The 18,895-nt window shown below is 35.0% G+C and overlaps 5 protein-coding genes across 8 annotated transcripts; all 5 read left to right on the forward strand.

The window, feature by feature from the left end:
• The first annotated feature begins 645 nt into the window (after positions 1–645).
• LOC108193566 (uncharacterized) lies at positions 646–7,306 on the forward strand. Of its 4 annotated transcripts, none has more exons than XM_064081878.1 (11): positions 646–793; positions 872–988; positions 1,280–1,354; positions 2,714–2,804; positions 3,053–3,465; positions 4,506–4,961; positions 5,137–5,195; positions 5,281–5,392; positions 5,563–5,642; positions 6,011–6,346; positions 6,702–7,306. In XM_064081878.1, the coding sequence occupies exons 1-11, from the start codon at positions 683–685 to the stop codon at positions 6,757–6,759; spliced, it is 1,908 nt and encodes a 635-aa protein (XP_063937948.1). In that variant the 5' UTR covers positions 646–682; the 3' UTR covers positions 6,760–7,306. The 4 variants fall into 4 exon arrangements, with proteins under 4 accessions (XP_063937948.1, XP_017215764.1, XP_017215766.1 ...); XM_017360275.2 differs by having other exon boundaries at positions 2,714–2,800; positions 2,881–3,465; XM_017360277.2 differs by lacking the exon at positions 6,702–7,306 and having other exon boundaries at positions 2,714–2,800; positions 2,881–3,465; positions 6,025–6,219.
• A 3,002-nt stretch (positions 7,307–10,308) lies between these two features.
• Positions 10,309–12,421, forward strand: LOC108195915 (ankyrin repeat-containing protein BDA1-like). The gene is made up of 2 exons (XM_017362932.2): positions 10,309–11,031; positions 11,394–12,421. Exons 1-2 carry the CDS (start codon positions 10,483–10,485, stop codon positions 12,282–12,284), a joined length of 1,440 nt encoding a protein of 479 aa, XP_017218421.1. The 5' UTR covers positions 10,309–10,482; the 3' UTR covers positions 12,285–12,421.
• Positions 12,422–13,111: 690 nt separating this feature from the next.
• LOC108195916 (methyl jasmonate esterase 1) lies at positions 13,112–14,489 on the forward strand. Its single transcript, XM_064082244.1, has 3 exons — positions 13,112–13,511; positions 13,788–13,919; positions 14,013–14,489. The coding sequence occupies exons 1-3, from the start codon at positions 13,143–13,145 to the stop codon at positions 14,295–14,297; spliced, it is 786 nt and encodes a 261-aa protein (XP_063938314.1). The 5' UTR covers positions 13,112–13,142; the 3' UTR covers positions 14,298–14,489.
• Positions 14,490–14,769: 280 nt separating this feature from the next.
• LOC108195917 (methyl jasmonate esterase 1) lies at positions 14,770–16,237 on the forward strand. The gene is made up of 3 exons (XM_017362934.2): positions 14,770–15,228; positions 15,575–15,706; positions 15,804–16,237. Exons 1-3 carry the CDS (start codon positions 14,860–14,862, stop codon positions 16,092–16,094), a joined length of 792 nt encoding a protein of 263 aa, XP_017218423.1. The 5' UTR covers positions 14,770–14,859; the 3' UTR covers positions 16,095–16,237.
• Positions 16,238–16,608: 371 nt separating this feature from the next.
• On the forward strand, positions 16,609–18,177 carry LOC108195921 (methyl jasmonate esterase 1). Its single transcript, XM_017362937.2, has 3 exons — positions 16,609–17,132; positions 17,339–17,473; positions 17,741–18,177. Exons 1-2 carry the CDS (start codon positions 16,765–16,767, stop codon positions 17,409–17,411), a joined length of 441 nt encoding a protein of 146 aa, XP_017218426.1. The 5' UTR covers positions 16,609–16,764; the 3' UTR covers positions 17,412–17,473; positions 17,741–18,177.
• The last annotated feature ends 718 nt before the right edge of the window (positions 18,178–18,895 follow it).

Below are 18,895 nucleotides of genomic sequence, written 5' to 3' on the forward strand. Positions count from 1 at the left end.
GTAGAAAATTAAATATAATTTCATATGATATACATTAAATATAATTTATATTTTTTACTATATTTTATTATATACATATTCAAAGTCATAAGAAAGTTATATTTTATGTATATCATAAAAACTTTAATATTTATTTATCTGTAGCCTCTCTGGAGTGCTCTAACTATGCATGGTTCACTTGTATTATTTCTCTTAATATCATTTATATATAAAATATTATAAATAATAGCCTAAAGGTTTAATTATTTTTCAACTATATTTTATCCAGATATTATTTCTTTATAAAAACATCTGTTTCCGAAAAAGATAATTCGGTTTTCGATGGAATCGTTTTAGACCGAACCGAACTAACACTCGTTACATGAAATTGCCGGGTCTCCACGTTTGAAGCTCGGTCATGTGATATGCAGGGGTCGTTTGGTTCACGGAGTAGTATGGAGTTGAAATGAGGAATCAGGTTAAAGCGGTATGGAGATGAGTTATATCATGTGTTTGGTTGAGTGATAGAATCAATAATATATTGAATTTAAATATTTTTAAATTATTAACTTTTATTGATGAAAAATAATTTTATAATTTTATTTTATCTAATTTTGAGTTGTTGATTTAATTACATTTGATGTGATTGTATATATACCTGATAGATGAACCAAACGCCCCGTAATATGTATGTCCATGGACCATGGCGCCATTTAACCTGATTTCATCCGAGAAAATGAGGCGGCAACCAGAAAACACACGGCGTCTCTGCCGACTAATCAACGACTCACTTGCTCCATTCAATTCAATCACCGTAAGCACTCTCACTTCTTTCACTTTTTCTTCTTAAATTGTTCTACTACTTATTTGAAACTCTAATTATATATTCCAGGAGCTTTCAATTCCAATCCCTAAGCAAACCGAGAAGCAACTCTTAATCTCCTTGTCCAACACCGCGCGTCAAATTAAGCTTTGGACTGAAGAATATGACGATTCTGATTCCGACACTGTTAGCTCCCCTTTACTCCCTCGTCTTCGAGAATTGTAGTACTCCTCCCTCCCCTTGACTTGTTCACGTTTGGGACGGACGGAGACACGCATTCTGAGGCTCTTATATTTATTTTATATTTTTGAATAAAAATTTAAATGTTTTATTCAGAAACAAAATTTGTCATAGAACTATATTTTATAGGCAATGCAAAGAAATCTGTACAGAAATGACTATGAGTGGGACGGAGTGAGTATTTATTTAGTTATTTGATACTTGAAATCACAGATTTTGTTGATTTGAACTCAACAGGATGCGAAGGAGACTGATCACACGGTTTGCACGGATGAAGATCATCATTGCTTAACTAAAATTGTTATTGAATTGGTATGCTTTCGTTATAACTGTACTACATAATTTGCCTTTTTAACTATTTGGTGATTATATGTTTTCATTTATTTGTGGCTACATTGATTTGTGTTGATTTAGAGCAGGTGTGTTCTTTTTTTGGAATAAATAAATGATAGTTCAGTGTGCAAGATGAGTAATCTTACAAAAGTTTTAGGATAGGAATGTACGCGTATGAATTAATTATCTTCTGTAGTATATCTGTGGATGATGATCCTATTAGCCAGATTTTTGTGCAGAATTATATTTAATTTTTATTCAGTTCTTGATACAATTAGCTTTTTCCCCCAATTGATAGTATTGCCTATTAACCATGCCCTCTATCGTAATAAGATGATCTTTTTTTGGGTAACCTGTTCAAATTAGCCTCTCCGAACATGTTTAAATATTCTTGAGGTGCACATAATTTCAGCTGTTTGTATATTGCAATCCTAAACTAAGGTTATTATATGGCGCATAATATTGTCCACAAAGCCCGTAATAGGCAATTGCAGCATCTTTCTGGAATAACATTTTAATGAAAGATTTATTACAACCGCTTTAGAAACATCGACTTGAAACTTAAAACACCGGTTCACCTTTTTCAGGTTACTGAAAAGTTCACATAGCCACCAGCCTGGAATAACATTTTAAATGAAAGAATTGTTACAACCGCTTTCAGAAACATTGACTTCAATCTTGAAACTCAGGTTAATGAGAAGTTCACCTTACCCGCCCGCCCATTCATGCAAATTTGGCTCTGATAAAGTTGGTTTCCAAAATGAAAGTGGTCATAGATCTGCACATGATAATTGAGTTGTTTCATAATAGTTGGTCTTCTAGCCTTGGCAACAATGCAACTCTCTTCCAGTGTCTTCTTTAATCCTGAGTTTATTTAGAAGATCAACAAAAGCGCTTCTGTGTCATCTTGTCTACACATCAAAAGATATACGATGATAAGTAAAGTTTTGCATGAATTGTGAAAGATCATAAATCTGGGTAAGTGACTACTTAGTTTAAACCTATTTTCACTTTAGACAAAAATTGGAAGTAAAAGTGAAAAGCAGCGGAAATTTTAATTTTGCTGAACCTTCAAGCAGTTAAAAGGAAAGAGAAGCTATTGCTTCTGGATACAGTGTTAAAGACTTTTAATAATTAGTGTTGTTAAAGTTTTTATAAAAGTTTTGGACAATTATGATGGCTTTACCTTCACAGATATAAATATGTCTGTTAGCGTGTGAGGGAACTGTCCTTGATCATCTTCATCTGATATTTTTACAATTGAACTCGAGGACTGCCTAAAAAATACCAATTTTTTTTCTTATAGCCTGATACATTATTACATGTTTTCTTTTCTAGGTATCCTTGCTGGAAGTCAAAAATATTTATGTACAGCATATAGCTGGAAACATTCTTGTGGTTATTTCTAAGTTTTTGGCTGCTTCTGTACGTAAGAACTGCTTCCCTGAAGTTGTATTTGCTTTTTGAAGTTACCATCTTCTTACTACCAAAATGTTGTTATACAGGGGAGCTGTTATGATAAATATGTATACTTGTTGGCTCTTTGCCTAGAACTGTCAACTTGTAATTGTTTACAAACTTTGGAACCGTCAACTAGATTCGATGAATCACATTCCAATTTGTCAGCTTCCTTTTTAGTCTTAAAGCAGTCTTTAAAATCTGCAAGTTGGTATACAGCGGCTGGTGTAATATCTGTTTTGCGTAATATGCTGAAACACCTAAAAATGGAATGTGATGATCAGCTTTTGAAAGGGTACCTGAATTCTGTCAGAAGTTGTATCTTGAATATACCTTGGAATGTCTTTGAGGAGGTTTCTCTTGGCGAAATGTATCTACAACATGAAGATGCTTTAAATCGTAATAAACTTCAGAACCTTCCTTCATTGACGCTGTTTAATGGAAATCTAGTTCAGTTTTTTTGTTCTCTGGCTGCACATGGTTCTGCATCTGAAACTTCAGCTGCTTATATGAACGAGCAACCTGTTGCTTGCATCATTGGCAATGTAATGCCTAAAATTCTAGGATGGTGCCTCAGAAAACAAGATCATAATAACACTCGCACATCTCAATACCTCAGACACAAAATTTTGGTAAGAACTGGCTTTCTTTTGCCTTCATTTTGTTATTGTTTTTTATTAAATAAATAAGATGATGTTACTTGATAGTGAGCACCGCACACGCACATTACAATATGTCAATTTTCTTGGTATTCATCGGACCACATAAATAAATTTGCTTTTTGTCCGGTCTCATCTTCAATTAGTTAATTTTGATAGTAAAACTCACACCTCTGTTTACCTTAGGCCTTTTTCTTATCAAAGAAATTCAATGTTTTCACCTGGAACAGAGTACTGCACATGGTACAAAACGATATGTGCAGTACAAAATGAAAAATTCCTAGACAATTATTGGACAAAATACATGTGTTTGCTTTAGTTCAACCTCATCTTTGAGTAGTTATTTTGATGGTAAAATTATTATGGTTGCAATATGAACTACAAGAAGAATCATATGCTGTGTAAATCTTGTCTCTTTCTTAAGAATTTGTCTCATAATATTTTCATCTCTTCAGTACAAATTTATAAATAAGTCTCCAGTATTACCCTTTGACATGATATTTTCAGTGTGTACTTTCCTTCCTGCCCAAATTGAACCAGTGCAACAGTTATAGTTATGGATGGGAAACAATTACCGAAGTTGGATTGTCTTAATATGTGTCAAATTTTTTAAATGATTACTGTGAGGGAAAGGAAGGAGCAGCTTACATTTAAGAGATGTTTTTAAGATTGGTAATTCTTTTTTGTTTGGATGAAATTTTGACCTGTAAAATATCCATATGGTTGATGCACCGTTTTCCAGGCCTACATTATTTACCTGCATGCAGGGTTTGATATGTTTACTTTGCAAAGTAGTAATGCTATTGAGCAGAATAGTTCATATTAAAATGCTAAAACCTTTAATTTGCTTGTTTCTATGCTACTTATAAATGTATGTTGTACGGATTAAAGCTAGATTAAATAGTTACCATATTTTTCTTTGCAAATTTAGTGTTGTATGGAAAAGATATTTTGTCAAGCAATTTATTCTTGTACACAGATAACTGGAGTACTAACTAGAATGCATCATGCAGAAGCTAATGGTCAGGCTTACTTACCAAATGCATTTGCAATGTGAAGTTCTTGTCTCATGGTTGAATATTATCGGCAAATACTTCCAAGATCTTTTAGCTGAACCACTTACTAGAGTGGAAAATAATATGGGCGACTCCTTAGAAGGTTCACCATTTTTGATTAGCTTCTCTAAAGATAATAAGGGTATTTCTGATCATCATTTGCAAAGACTTGCAGTTTTCCTTTTCTTGAGGTGTTCCCTGAGTTTGGTTTGCCAAAGAGATGGGACTGATGAGCGTTGTGTTTGTGATGAGGAAAAGTTGAACCATTCATGCTGCAACAGGAGACAAGGTATCTTAGGGCTATATCAGTGGCTTCGTGGACACATTGCTCAAGATATGTTTGCAGACAATGATATTTACATTCAGAAATGCACAAGCTTTTCCTTGTCCTTTCTCCAGCTATTTATGCATGAGGTTTGATTCTTGCTCCATAATAGCTAATTCCCCGACTTTCTGATATATAGCTTCTCCAAAGTAGTTAAATACTTTTACTTTTGTTTTAGCAATATTGTTGTTTTTATTGATGTGGTTCCTACATTCCTTGCCATAGTTTTGATCTCTAGTGTCTAAATCATTCACATTAGTGCAGGATGACATCCTATTCAAAGTTCTCTTGCAACTGTTTACTGTTCCTTTGTCAGTGAAACCGTAAGCATTTCTAGTTCGAGCTTAGTTGTCACTATTTACTATGAAAAATCTTGACTTTCAGTTCTCCTTTTCTGCTTTTGTATAGGGTTTCTAGAGGGTCAATAACTCTTCAGAAAGTAGAAGATGAAGATAATATGTATCGTCATATTTCGGACCTTTTAAATCCCATATGCCTTTTCCATCTCTTTCTCGCTGAGGTACACTAGTCACATATTAATAGTCAGAACCTCTCCGATATTAGGATGTGTATTTGCTTTATGATGCTATACACCTTTATGTCTGTTATGATGCTCAGGCAAAGATATATGTGGAATGTATTGAATATAAAAATAAAAATGTAACTATCCTCTTTGTATGCCGTTTGCAGCTGCTCTATGATTATCAAGTACTGCTTGATTACCTAATTTCAAAAGATACAGGAGCTAGTTCCGCTGAATACCTTTTGAGGTACTTATTTAGTTTTTCAGATGCAAGTTCCAACATGATCTTCCTTGTGCTTATGGTGCAATATATCGGCTTTTTACTGTACATCTAGTTTCATTGACATGCAATTCTTGTTATACCAAGAAATATTGTGGTTGAGGATATTATCATTGAAGCATATTAGTAATTGAGGTCTTGAGGATGGTCAATGTTGAAAACATAAAATCAACTTCAGGGTGTCAAAGTATAGCTTTCTGATAAATAATGAGAGTATCTATTATGCTGATATACTAATGTGTGTTATTATATCTGACATTCGTATAAAGAAGGTTATGTGTATCCATGACCATACTTGGTCTTATATTTATCAAACAATTGTTTGCAATTATTAGGTGTCTGCGTGCAGTATGCGATTCATGGATCTCTTTTGTGGAGTTCTCATGGGATGAGGAAGTTACAAATTATACAAAATTTAAGAAAAGAAAAGTTCTTGTTGATGTTCTTGATTTAGAGGGAGGAGAAAGTTCTGTGCAGCGTGAAACTGATGATAGTTCTCTTTCACTAACGAAAAGATGCATGAGAAAGGATGTATACACTAGCAGGCAGCATCAAACTACAAGACCGCCATTCGAGCGTGCCATGGAGTGTTTGCTTTCACTAAAAAGTTCTCTACTGAATCTGCATAGAAAAAAGTTGTTCCCATATAATCCAGATGTGCTTTTGAGACGGTATGTAAATATCTTCTAACAACTACAGAATATAATGTTCATTCCAGTAACGACGATATAACCAATTTTGATTTTAATAAAATTTGATAAGCTCTTGGCAATTTGTTTGGCCTATTATATTCATTAACTTGACTTTATTTACTTTCGTTGGATACACCCGTATGTGCAATTCCTGTCATTTAAATGAATGTGAAAATGGGTTTTTGTGTGTGGTTTTGCTTACTACTGATCTATAATTTGGTAATTTGTTGTTATCTTGCTTTGCTACTAGAATTGTACTCGTTTCTTTTATTGACAGAATAGCAAGATTTAAGACCAACACTAAACTGAAGCCCTTTTACTTCTTCATTTGCAGTTTGACAAAAATCGAGGAGCTTTGTCTGAAGCAGAAGAATCTTCTAACTTCAGAATGAAAATATTCTGCACGACCTTGAATGTCGAGATTTTGAGAATCATCATATTTTCTAGTTGTCATCTTATTTTATGTGGCTCGGAGCTAAAACATAGATGACGGCTGTTCACTCTTGTGGCCAGATATTGACATAGATGAGTCTAAATATAAGGGGCAGGTTCTTGCTCTTGCTGAATACTCCTTTTTCTCGAAGCTGACGTTTCTCTAGATGCGTCGTTCATTCCCTCTGGCTTGTGGTGCCTTGCCCATTGTTAGGCGAGATCTCTGTCATATGAGACCTCAACGAGTAGACGAGGTTCTTTCACGATTCCTACCTCTCGCTTCTGTTGCTAACTTATGCAATTTTGGAACTCTGCGAACATTATGACGGGCCTTAAATATGGTGTTCGGTTTTGCCCATAATAACAGTTGCTTTTAGTTTAGGGTGCTTACTCTAGTTACTCATGTCATATGTATTTTTTAAGATAAAATTTATATAATTAAAATAGGTTACATTTAAAGAACATTCAATTCAAAGATTATATATATACAAATTTTTTTGGTTGTAATTCAAAGGTTTGATATAAAAGAGGACCTTGTGAGCGAGTCAATGGCTTTAACTTGTTGAAAGAGGAACGCTCAAACATTTCAGGCAATATTTTCTTGTTTTGTTTCTTTTATCTAATTTTTTTTGAAACATATACAGAATTGTCTTTTTCATACTAAGGAAAAAAAAAATAAAATAAAATAAAAGATACCCCAAGGTCATGTATCAGATGGACCAAAATCTCATTTCTCCTCTCTGTGAGCCACATAAATATTTGGAAACTGAAGAGTATCTAAGCAGGTGGCATTAGTATACGGTGAATAGAAGCATTCGACGCTTTCAGATTACAGAGTTATTTAATGTATAATCAGAATTCAGACAGAGAATTAAAATTTTAATTATTGTCATTCTCAATGTTTTTGTACTTTAGTATGAATACGAACTTAAACTATTACTTCTAAACAGGTGCTCAACTCATAAAAAGAAGATAGTGACTCGTGATCAATTATTTTATTTAGGAGTGTATGTAATTTGGATTTTACGAGTTTTTTTTTTATGAATCGAGTTATATTCAATTTAGAATTTTAAGAAATTGTATCAGAATGTATTCAATTAAGATTGAAAATCATTCTAAAAAAATGATGAAATTAAGTCATGACCTAAAAAGATGGTATTTGTTTGGGTTATTTAAATCTATTAACATTTAATAATATTCTAAATGGTGATGAATTTTTACTTAATCAAATAATGGATTTTACGTCATTACTTACTATATTTAATTTTTTTTTTGAAATCACGTAATAATTAATAAGAGTATTTTACTCAAGTCTTAGTAAATACTTTACGTCAACCATACTTTGTCAAAAATTAGCTAGACTCTGCGTAATCTTAATTAAATACACTTAAAATTTGAGTTTTGAACGAGAGCTAGTACCGAAAACACTTTCACACGATGCCTTTTATTAGGAGCGAATGTCAACTCAGCTGCGCTTGATATTATTTTTAGTTTACTATTAAAAAAATAATAATATTTTCATTTTCTATTTTAAAGAAAAGTCCAAAAGTTCCCCTCTTCGTACCTCCATTACAATTTTGAAAAAATTTGAATAGGAAGACGAAGACCCATCTAAACATTTTATATTGCAGTTTCTCCTTCAAATTAAAGTTCATTTTTCTAAAATGAAATTAATTTTATCTAGGAAGATCGAGAATATCTTCTTCCAAAAAATAAGTCGCCAAATACATTCAAAATGAATATACAGTTAGATAAAAAATATATTTAAACTTAAAAACAACGCCCAAAACTTAAAACAATAATTCCCAATATACAGTTATATTCCTAAAATTTAGGCGCCAATGTTGATCTACACGGGTCAAACAAGTCGACATTTCAATTTGAGGTGACGACAGTCGGCGGACTTGTCAATGTGACTCAACTGATGTGTTATGTGTATTGTGTATATTTGGCTATTTGCAAAACGATTCCACGAAACCTTCATGTCAAGTCATGATGTTTAAATTTTAATTTAAGAACAAATTTTATCTCGCATAATTGTTTTAGAAATTTAAATTACTCAAATTTATATTAGGCTCGTGCAACTTGTTTTTCTGTATAGCCTGCGAACCCATGCTATAAGATTATTTAACAAACGATAAGATACCAACTGTTTATTGAAATTGTATTCCTATATTTTGGTGTTTCAAACCGTTTTATACTTCTATTGTATCTTAGAAAATAGAAAGGACTCGGTCGTTTGGCGAAAAATACACGCCAAAGAACAGGGCAAAGTAAACGCAGGGTCAATGCCTTAACAGGGCTGACACTTGTCAAATCTGTGAGAGCATTACTAATGGTTGCGTTTGATAAATGAAATATTTTTGACTCTCCTCTGTTTTATGTTTATTTTTCAACACATATTTTTAAAAATATTAAGTATATAATCTGGACTTTTTTTACATTTAACAAATTTTCAAATATATCAAACTTTTAAATATAAACTCAACTACTAACTTTCACGTATCTCACATTTTTAATTAATTTTGAAATATATACTCATTGGTTTTTCAATTTTTCTAATATAATTAAACGGAATGACGATAAAAATTTCATCAGCATCTTATAATTTAAATAACACAACTGATAATATTATTTTATCTAAAGATAAAAGTGCTATTATCATAATAATTTTAAAATAATATTAATATATAACAAGATATAAATAATTCAATTTCATATTTAAAAATATAATCCTTTTTATAATAAACAGTTTACTAATTAAATAAAGTATGATTTTATTGTATTTTTTAAATAATATTATAAAAAAGAAATATGAGATTAGATTTTTTACAATTTAATAAATTAATATTCGAGAATTTTTTTCACATAATTTTAATGAGATTGAAGTTCTTATGTTTAATTTTTTTAAGTAATGATAATCGGGAGTATTAGTATTAAAATAAAAACAATATTTTAAACAATAAAATCCAATTATTAGATTTTTTTTAATATTATACTCCCTCCGTCCATTTTATGTGATCTCATTTCCTTCTTGAGACGTCCCAAAATAATGAAGCTATAATATTTACTACTATTTTTGAACACCACTTTTCACTATTACACCCACTACCTTTCTATTTTATAATCTCTTTTTACACTATTACACCCTCTACTTTCCTCCACTATCTCAAATCTATTATTAAATATTGATCGGTCCCACTATTTTACCCACTTTTCAACTACACGTGAAAGTCAAACCAGCCCATATAAAATGGGACGGAGGGAATATTAGCAAGTACGAGAACTAATACCTCATATTAATATTAACGAAAATTTTTAACAGAAAGTTAGAAACTCAATTTTTTTTTTTAAGTCTGAAGTTGCAGCTGTCACATTTCCAAGTACGCGTCCGTTGATGATGAAACCAAAATTAACGGTTACAAAATGTAATTAATTTTATTTTACTAGTCAAAAAAGTCTCTGCAAGAAAATATATATACATCTGCAGGCCGCAGCACTGACTTGATAATAACCCCCAAACCTTGAAGTACTAATGTAATATAGAAACCAGTTCACCTGATCACTTCCACAATACTCCTCTCATAACATCGTCATCTTGAATGACATATACACCAACAACATACGCATACTTATTACACTACATACCTATATATTCAGCGTAGAAGTAGAAATTTAAGCTGATGGAGAACAAGTTGTATGATGCATGTGTGGAAGGAGATGCAGAGAAGCTGGAAGCACTAATGAGAGAAGATAAACTTATTCTCGCTAGGCTTTCACTTTTATCTTGCTCTAATCATACACCTCTGCATTTAGCATGTATGTTGGGTCATTTTAATTTTGCTAAATCTCTCCTTTCTTACAAGCCTGATTTCGCAAGCTGGTTCGATTCACAAGGCCGTTCTCCTCTTCATTTGGCATCTGCAAACGGATATGCAAATATCGTTCAGCTGTTGTTACAGATAAATCCGAAGATGTGTCGAATTTGTGACGAAGATGGAAGGACTCCTCTGCATTTGGCTGTGATGAATGGTCAACATGAGTCTGCTGCTGAGTTGTTAAAAGCCAGCTCTGATTTTGATCGAGGAAAAGTATTGCGGCTGTGTGTTGTGTACAATCGTTTGAACATTCTTGTACTTGTATTAGGATCGAATTTCGCGGACTTGTCGACCATCAAGGATGAGAAAGGCAACACTGTTCTGCACTCTGCAACAGAGTTGAAACGGGTGCAGGTAATAAATTATATGGTGAATTTGTTAACACTTTTCTATTCCTCGTTTTTTTGTTTCTTTGTATCAAAAAGATTTTTCATATTAAGTTAAGGTTGCTGGTCCTGGCAATCGGTTTATCTAACATATTATTTCTGAACCGTTGGATGAATATCCGGTCGTAAGGATTTTTAACAAACTTTTGATATGTTCAGCGCTTTTTAACCGCTGGACGAGAAATTTACTCGTCCAACGGTGAAAAAGCGCTGGACGAGCCCCTTTCAACGGTTAGAAAGTGTTGGACATATATTAAAAAATGTTATTTAACTGTTAAATCTGTTATGATACTGGTATATCTTATAATTAGATTCATATCCTTGTTTCAGATGATAAAATACCTGGTGACGAGAGGTGATGTACTGGACTTGAATGCGGTGAATAAAAATGGTCTCACAGCTTTGGACATAATAGAGCAGATGCCCCAAGATGTGAAAACCATGGAGATCAAGGAGCTTCTTATTTCAGCTGGCAGTTTGAGAGCTAAACTAAACAAAGGTGCAACTTCAGAAATAGTAGTTGAACAAGGACCAGCAGCACCTGACAAAAATAAAAAGGGGGTAAAGAAGAAGAATTCGAAAAGCTCTAGCAACTTTCCAAAGAAACAGCCGAAGAAAGACAAGAATTTACTGGTAGCAGCATCTGTGATAGCTGCAATGGCTTACCAAGCAGCTCTTAGCCCACCCGGGGGCCTCGCTGCAGTGGATGCCACCACAAACTTAGCCCCTTCTTATGACACATATAAGCTTAAACCTGCAACTTCTCTTGTATCCGCATTTATGCAAGACTATAGTGCTGTGTTTTGGATATCTAACACCATCGCCTTTATGGCTGCTTTGAGTGTGATCTTTCTATATGTGAGCGGTGCAAGGCTCCACCAAAGGTTTCTTGTTTGGCTTATACGATTAGGCATGTGGATAACTCTCTCAGCGATGACATCCGCGTATGTGTGTGCAGTTCTTGCCATCAACCCGGATGAAGATATTCATAAACCTGGCAGTACATTTTTTGCACTTGCAATTGGACTAGTAGCATGGGCTGGACTGATTGCCCTTACCTTTGTGGTTCTTGTTTTTAAATCCCTCAGCTACATTGTGAGGAAATTTTTTACGATTATTAAAAGGGCTACTAGGAAGAAGAAGAAGAAGAAGAATACAGGTGAAGAAGGTGAAGCAGCTTCAGGCTTTAGCACCCCAGACACAGACACTTATATTGTCTAATTAAAAATACTAGTATGGAATCTATGTTCAATTTCAACTCACAATGGAGTTTGAGATATCTATTTACTTCTTTAATTTCTCTCCTGGAGGTACTGTATTATTTTCATTATTTACCCCAAGAGACTCTGTTCTCTCCACTCTTCACTGCAATATCTTACAACCATTTTAAGAACTTTCTTAAATGCGTCGAATGATTAATCTATCACTTCATAGTTAAGCTTATTCAATTTTACGATTGTTAAATTCATAACTAAAGTTGGGGCAATACTTCCTTGCAATCTAAAGCATACTAAAATCTCGCTTGTCTTTACCCAATATCCCAACATTACAAGTCCGTTTTTTGTCTAAATTTGGTACTTTCAATATTCCATAAAGAGTTTCGCTTATTAATAAAGAGAACAACCTTTGAGAAAAAAGTAAATGCCACCCGGTAGTTATGTGGTGAAACTAAGACTTACCATCATGCATGTGTACGTATCCAAGAAATTTCGAGTTAAATGGATACATTGTCGCATATATAACTAAAGATACCGATAACCAGATACTCGCGTCATTTCAGTTTTATCGTATGAGTTGGAAACATGAAACCCAGACTATGAGTATATTATGCGAAGGTGCACCATAAGGCCGGTATGGAGGCTAAACATTTAACATGCAATACAAATAGGAATAGTTCTCACAATAAAAAAAAGCATGATAAAATCCCAATTTAAGTCTCCGACAGGGACTGCATACCGTATTATCGTATGAGAAGAGACATTGTCGAACGTCACAAACTTAAAACTGCATTAGTATCTCCGTCAATTGTAATATAAATACAGAGCAACACTAGAAACAGAATATAGAGTAAAGATCAGGATGGATCAAAAGGGGGAGAAGCATTTTGTCCTGGTTCATGGAGCTTGTCATGGTGCTTGGTGCTGGTACAAGTTAGCAACATTGCTAAGATCAGCGGGCCACAAAGTGACTGTGCCTGACTTAGCAGCTTCGGGAGCCAACCCGAAGAAGGTACAAGAGGTCAACTCCTTCTCGGTCTACTTGGAACCGCTGATGGAGTTCATGGCTTCTCTATTGGCGGATGAGAAGGTTGTTTTGGTCGGGCACAGCATGGGGGGAGTTGCCTTGTCGGTCGCCATGGAGAGGTTTCCTGAAAAAGTCTCTGTCGCGGTTTTTACCACTGCTTTCATGCTCAATCCAGACCTTAACCTCCTAACCATTTCTGAAAAGGTGCATATTACAACTCCATAATGATCCGTTTGAAAACCTAGATTTTATTTGAAGTTCTGAATTTGAACAAATAACCTGTCTGGAATATAAATTTGGATTTCTTTTGAAATCCATGACATTCAAATATTAGTATAGAGTTGAGAATTTGAAATGACAACTCAAATTCTCTCATTTGAAATAAAATGCAGGTTTTCAAACGTCTTATAACATACATTCTTTATTTCTATTTCTGAAATGGGACGACTTAATATATTTTGTCGATAAATATATGTACAGGTGGAGAAGAACATTGATTCTAACATGGACAGCCAAGTAATGTTCGATGATGGGTTGGATAAAAGACCCACATCATTCCTCTTTGGCCCCAAGATGTTGGAGTCCAAGGTGTATCAACTCTCACCACCTGAGGCAAGTACAATGTTATACTTTAGGCCACTTGTTGATTTCTGCTCAGATCCTTTTTTGTTACCGTGCTTTACTAAATATTGTAATCTTATACAGGATCTGACTCTTGCAAGTATGCTGGTGAGACCACATCCTACAAATACAGACCCGAATTCACTGGAAGAAACTAAAGTTACAAAAGAAAGGTTTGGTTCAGTACGTCGAGTTTATGTTGTGGCTGACCAAGATATTATACTTCCCGAAGGGATCCAGAGGTGGATGATTGAATTGAATCCACCAGATGAGGTGAAGGTGATTAATGGTTCAGATCACATGATAATGCTGTGCAAGCCCACTGAGCTTTGCTCTTGCCTTGAGGAGATCACTCAGAAGTACTGCTGATGTCTCTGTAAAAGTTTTATTGCATCGTGAATTTTTTCATGGCTGCAACATTTTAGATTTGAAGTTAACTGAAAGACTTGATGAGAATAAGTATAACTAGTGGAATTAGGCCACAAGAACCTTGAAAGGGGCCTCATTTCGTCTTAAGCTTAGTTGAAATGATATACTATTGTTCACCTGATGTTTTTACGACGATCTGCAAATTAACAACCAAGGCACTTAGATTATTTTAGAATTTATTATTAACAAACAAGGTTAGCCCGTCTGGGTCAAATTAATTATTTCTAAACATTTATTTTGTATATATATAAAAATGGTATTTTTAATGTGCCTACCAAGAGGAACAGAAGTGCATTTGGAAGTTTATGAATAATCGATAGAACCGGAACGTCTCTATTCAGTTTTGAGTGGTGTCCTTTCAACATATAAAATACACATTTTTCTCACGCTTCGTCCTAATCATTTGGATCCTACTTAACCACCAGTCAACCATCAGGCCATCCAGTTGCATAATTTCCCATTTAATGTACCAGAGAAACAACCGTGAATCAAGAAACACAAAATGAGCGGAGAGACAAAGAAGCATTTTGTGTTGGTTCACGGAGCTGGCCACGGTGCTTGGTGCTGGTACAAGGTGGCAACATTGCTGAGATCAGATGGTCACAGAGTCAGCATACTCGACTTGGCAGCTTCGGGAGTAAACCTAAAGCAGGTGCAAGAGGTCCACTCTTTTGCCGTCTACTTGGAACCATTGATGGACTTGATGGCTACTCTTCCACAGGAGGAGAAGGTGGTTTTGGTCGGCCACAGCATGGGAGGAGTTGGCTTGTCTCTTGCTATGGAGAGGTTTCCTGAAAAGATTGCTGTTGCTGTTTTTGCAACTGCTTATATGCTGAGTCCAGACCTCGATCTCCTCACCATTACTAATGAGGTTTGTTCTGTCTCAGAACTGCACTGTTTATCATCTTTAGTAAGAGTGTCACATTGTTATCCTTTTTCACGGGATCCAGGTTTTTATTCATCGTAGAAATAAAAAGATTACAACCTCAAATGCGAGGAAAAAGATCCAAATGATCTTGTTTTAGATGAACTGGTTCTTAACATAGGTATTAGAATTCTGGTTTGATGGAAATCTCAAGTTGGCTCTCCGTCGCCTTTACTATTCTCACAATATAACAACAATGTTTAAACCTCGCGTGACAAATTTTTGTGGATATACTTAAAGTTCATGTCATTTAGCAAAAAAAAGTTCATCACGGATAATTATTGACATGCAGGTGGACAAGAAACGAGAGTCATTCATGGACAGCCAGATATCATTTAATAAAGGATTGGACAGAGGACCAACCTCTATGTTATTTGGTCCCAAAATGCTGGAATCTAAACTTTATCAGCTTAGCCCGCCTGAGGCGAGTACTGCACTCAGGCCATCCTATCATGTCTAGTTGCTCGTTCTCTTTTTCCTTTGTTTTTTCCTTTTAACTTCAATTATAAAATCATATACAGGATTTGACTCTTGCAACTATGTTGGTGAGGCCATACTGTCTAAATCCTCACACTGATGCGAAATCTTTTGAAGAAATCAGAGTGACCAGAGAAAGGTTTGGTTTGGTTCCTCGAGTTTTTGTTGTGGCTGACCAAGATCTTTTACTACTCGAAGAGACCCAAAGGTGGATGATTGAATTGAATCAACCAGACGACGTGAAGGTGATCAAAGGCTCAGATCACATGATTATGTTCTCCAAACCACAGGAGCTCTGCAATTGCCTTGAGGAGATCTCTCAGCGCTACTCCTAGATATTAAGGTTCTGGGCAAGCTCTATCACTGCGTCTGAAGTTCTCTTTATTGGTTCATGTTCTGTTGCTTCAATGCACAATAAGCTGTACTTTTGAAGGCTTGTTTATCTATTACTGTAATAAAAAGAGAGATGATTGTGTTAGACTCCTCTACTACCAACTTAAGAATTAACATGTTAGCAGAGGCAAGCGGATGTTTAAGGTTCAAATTTGGCGCTTCAATTAATTCCACAAAGACAAAATTGAATGGATTCAGTTGAATTTGAAAGAGTTGTAACTTGTAATACCAAAATTTCAAGAAGATAGTATGATATTGTCCACTTTGGGCCTAGCCCGCACGACTTTGTTTTTGGGCACCTCCCAGAAAGCCTCGTTCTATTGGAGTTGTTCTGGCTGCTTATATTCTAGTTTTCTGCCTCTCTCACAACCGATGTAGGACAACTCCTAAAAGTACTTGTGATATACATTGTATCTGGATATCATTATCAGAGGCGGCTGTTGACCTGAATGATGGATGGTTCAGATTGATCGACTCCTAGCAGATGAAGTAATTCGTAATTGTAATTAAGAAAGTATAATCACTAGCCACTTATTCATTTTACATTCGAGACTAATTGAAATCCAGCAAATTAATCAAGAAATTTAAACAGGGTTGTAATTAAAAATTCAGATGACGGAGAAGAGAGGGGAGCACTTTGTGCTGGTTCATGGAAGTTTACATGGTGCGTGGTGCTGGTACAAGGTGGCAACACGGCTGAGATCAGAGGGGCACAGAGTCACAGCGCTTGACTCGGCAGCTTGTGGCATTAACCCAAAGCAGGTTCAAGAGGTCCAGTCCTATACTGACTACTATGAACCCCTGATGGAGTTTATGGCCACCTTAGCACCAGATGAGAAGGTGATTCTGGTGGGCCACAGCTATGGTGGATATGGCGTGTCGATAGCCATGGAGGCTTACCCTGAAAAGATTGCTGTTGCTGTTTTCGTTGCTGCTAATATGCCTGGTCCAGACCTTACTTATCTCACCATCTCTCAAAGGTAATTACTAATTTATGAGTCTATCATACATAATATTCGGATACATATCTAAAGCGAATTAGAGCCTTGTTAATCATAAATGCTAGGCTTCATATATACACTCTGTCTTCAATTTTCATTCTCTCAGAATTTCGGTTAGGCATGTCTAACTATTAAGGTTGGTAACTTTTACGTCGTTGTGATGTCAACCCTTTTGTGAACTATAGATCTACAACAAAGTACTGGGGTCATTCAAGGATGATATGTACACAATTGATCAAAGCTCGGATGGACGTGTAATCTCCTACATCTTAAAACCAGAGGCGTTGGCCTCCAAACTGTATCAGCTCTCACCAACTGAGGTATGTAAGTATATAATGCATCTCCATAAAATCAGTATTGTGTTTGAGTGTTTGCATGACTTGGTTTATATCACATCTTCCTGTTATGTATGTTAGTCTGAAATTGCAATTAGGTGGACGATAATTAATTAGCCAAAACTCAGAAAAGTAGACAACATAATTTTTTCGTGATAAGTTTTTTGAAGGTTTTCAGTTCTGGTAGAGGTTTTACCATGGGGCAGTTAACTTTTATATATTTTTAATTAGCAAAGCTTTTATAATTTACAGGATCTGACTCTAGCAACTATGTTGGTGAGGCCACATTCTTCACAAGCCGACACAAATGCATCAGAAATACTGATGGTGAGTAAAGAAAAGTATGGTTCAGTTCATCGTGTTTATATTGTGGCGGATCAAGATATGTTGCTACCGGAAGAAATACAAAGGTGGATGATTCAAATGAATCCACCAAATGAGGTGAAGGTGATCCAGGGTTCTGATCACATGACCATGTTCTCAAAGCCACAGGAGCTCTGCTCTTGCCTTCTAGCAATTGCCCAGCAAAACTGCTGATGAATTGCAGTACTCTGCGTTCCTTCTCAGAACGGGCATTATTTCTGTCATCTATAGAGAACCTAAGGTAAATTTGATTTGTATGAATGAGTCGCAGTAACAATGTACTACAATAATTGAGCTTTGCAATTATGAGACAAGGCCTTCCTGTACGCTCTGCATCCACCAGGGGTGTTTATCAAACTGCCCACACCGCATAAACCGCCCGCACTGCTCCGCACCGCACCGCAAAACGCGGTTTTTCTTTTCGTGGTACGGTTGCGGGCTGAAATTTTAACAAACCGCGCGGTGCGGTTTGACATTATACATGTGCGGTTCAAACCGCACCGCACCGTCATTTTCTAATGTATAAAAATATATCACATATAATTACAAATATTTATATTATATAGAATATAGATAGATTATTTATTATGATATTATCTCCTATATGTGTGTATATATGTTCAAGTTACTCAACTTAATTTTAATAATTTTACAATATAAATTAATGTTAGTTTTAATTCGACAAATTAAATATTATAATTATATTTTTTTTCTATAAAATGACTTGTAAGTGTTGAAATCTTTTCATCTTCATCATTATTATACTCATATTTTAGTTTATATATCTTTTAATGAGTATCGTAACTCTAAATTTGTGTGTGTATTATATAAATTATTTTTCAATACATATATTTTAAAATTATATTTATATTGTCATTTAAAAGTATAATTTTTTGAATGTATAAACCACGCAAACCGCATGAACCGCACCGCAGTTTTGTGGTGTGGTTTACGTGGTTTTTATATTACGCGGTGCGGTTGCGGTTTACGAATTTCCCCAAACCGCATGCGTGGGTTGATTTGCGATTTTAGGAAAAAACCGCA

The sequence above is a fragment of the Daucus carota genome, chromosome 7, assembly GCF_001625215.2.
Source record: "Daucus carota subsp. sativus chromosome 7, DH1 v3.0, whole genome shotgun sequence".
In the NCBI taxonomy this organism is placed as follows: domain Eukaryota; kingdom Viridiplantae; phylum Streptophyta; class Magnoliopsida; order Apiales; family Apiaceae; genus Daucus; species Daucus carota.

Excerpts from the sequence above, each read along its gene's own strand:
- LOC108193566 (XM_017360275.2), top strand. The coding sequence starts at position 683 with ATGGCGCCATTTAACCTGATTTCATCCGAGAAAATGAGGCGGCAACCA. Across the intron at positions 1,355-2,713 it reads CTAAAATTGTTATTGAATTG|GTATCCTTGCTGGAAGTCAA; the intron begins GTATGCTTTCGT and ends TTTCTTTTCTAG. Across the intron at positions 5,393-5,562 it reads TCCATCTCTTTCTCGCTGAG|CTGCTCTATGATTATCAAGT; the intron begins GTACACTAGTCA and ends TGCCGTTTGCAG.
- LOC108195915 (XM_017362932.2), top strand. The coding sequence starts at position 10,483 with ATGGAGAACAAGTTGTATGATGCATGTGTGGAAGGAGATGCAGAGAAG. Across the intron at positions 11,032-11,393 it reads CAGAGTTGAAACGGGTGCAG|ATGATAAAATACCTGGTGAC; the intron begins GTAATAAATTAT and ends TCCTTGTTTCAG.
- LOC108195916 (XM_064082244.1), top strand. The coding sequence starts at position 13,143 with ATGGATCAAAAGGGGGAGAAGCATTTTGTCCTGGTTCATGGAGCTTGT. Across the intron at positions 13,512-13,787 it reads TCCTAACCATTTCTGAAAAG|GTGGAGAAGAACATTGATTC; the intron begins GTGCATATTACA and ends ATATATGTACAG. Across the intron at positions 13,920-14,012 it reads ATCAACTCTCACCACCTGAG|GATCTGACTCTTGCAAGTAT; the intron begins GCAAGTACAATG and ends AATCTTATACAG.
- LOC108195917 (XM_017362934.2), top strand. The coding sequence starts at position 14,860 with ATGAGCGGAGAGACAAAGAAGCATTTTGTGTTGGTTCACGGAGCTGGC. Across the intron at positions 15,229-15,574 it reads TCCTCACCATTACTAATGAG|GTGGACAAGAAACGAGAGTC; the intron begins GTTTGTTCTGTC and ends ATTGACATGCAG. Across the intron at positions 15,707-15,803 it reads ATCAGCTTAGCCCGCCTGAG|GATTTGACTCTTGCAACTAT; the intron begins GCGAGTACTGCA and ends AATCATATACAG.
- LOC108195921 (XM_017362937.2), top strand. The coding sequence starts at position 16,765 with ATGACGGAGAAGAGAGGGGAGCACTTTGTGCTGGTTCATGGAAGTTTA. Across the intron at positions 17,133-17,338 it reads TATCTCACCATCTCTCAAAG|ATCTACAACAAAGTACTGGG; the intron begins GTAATTACTAAT and ends TGTGAACTATAG.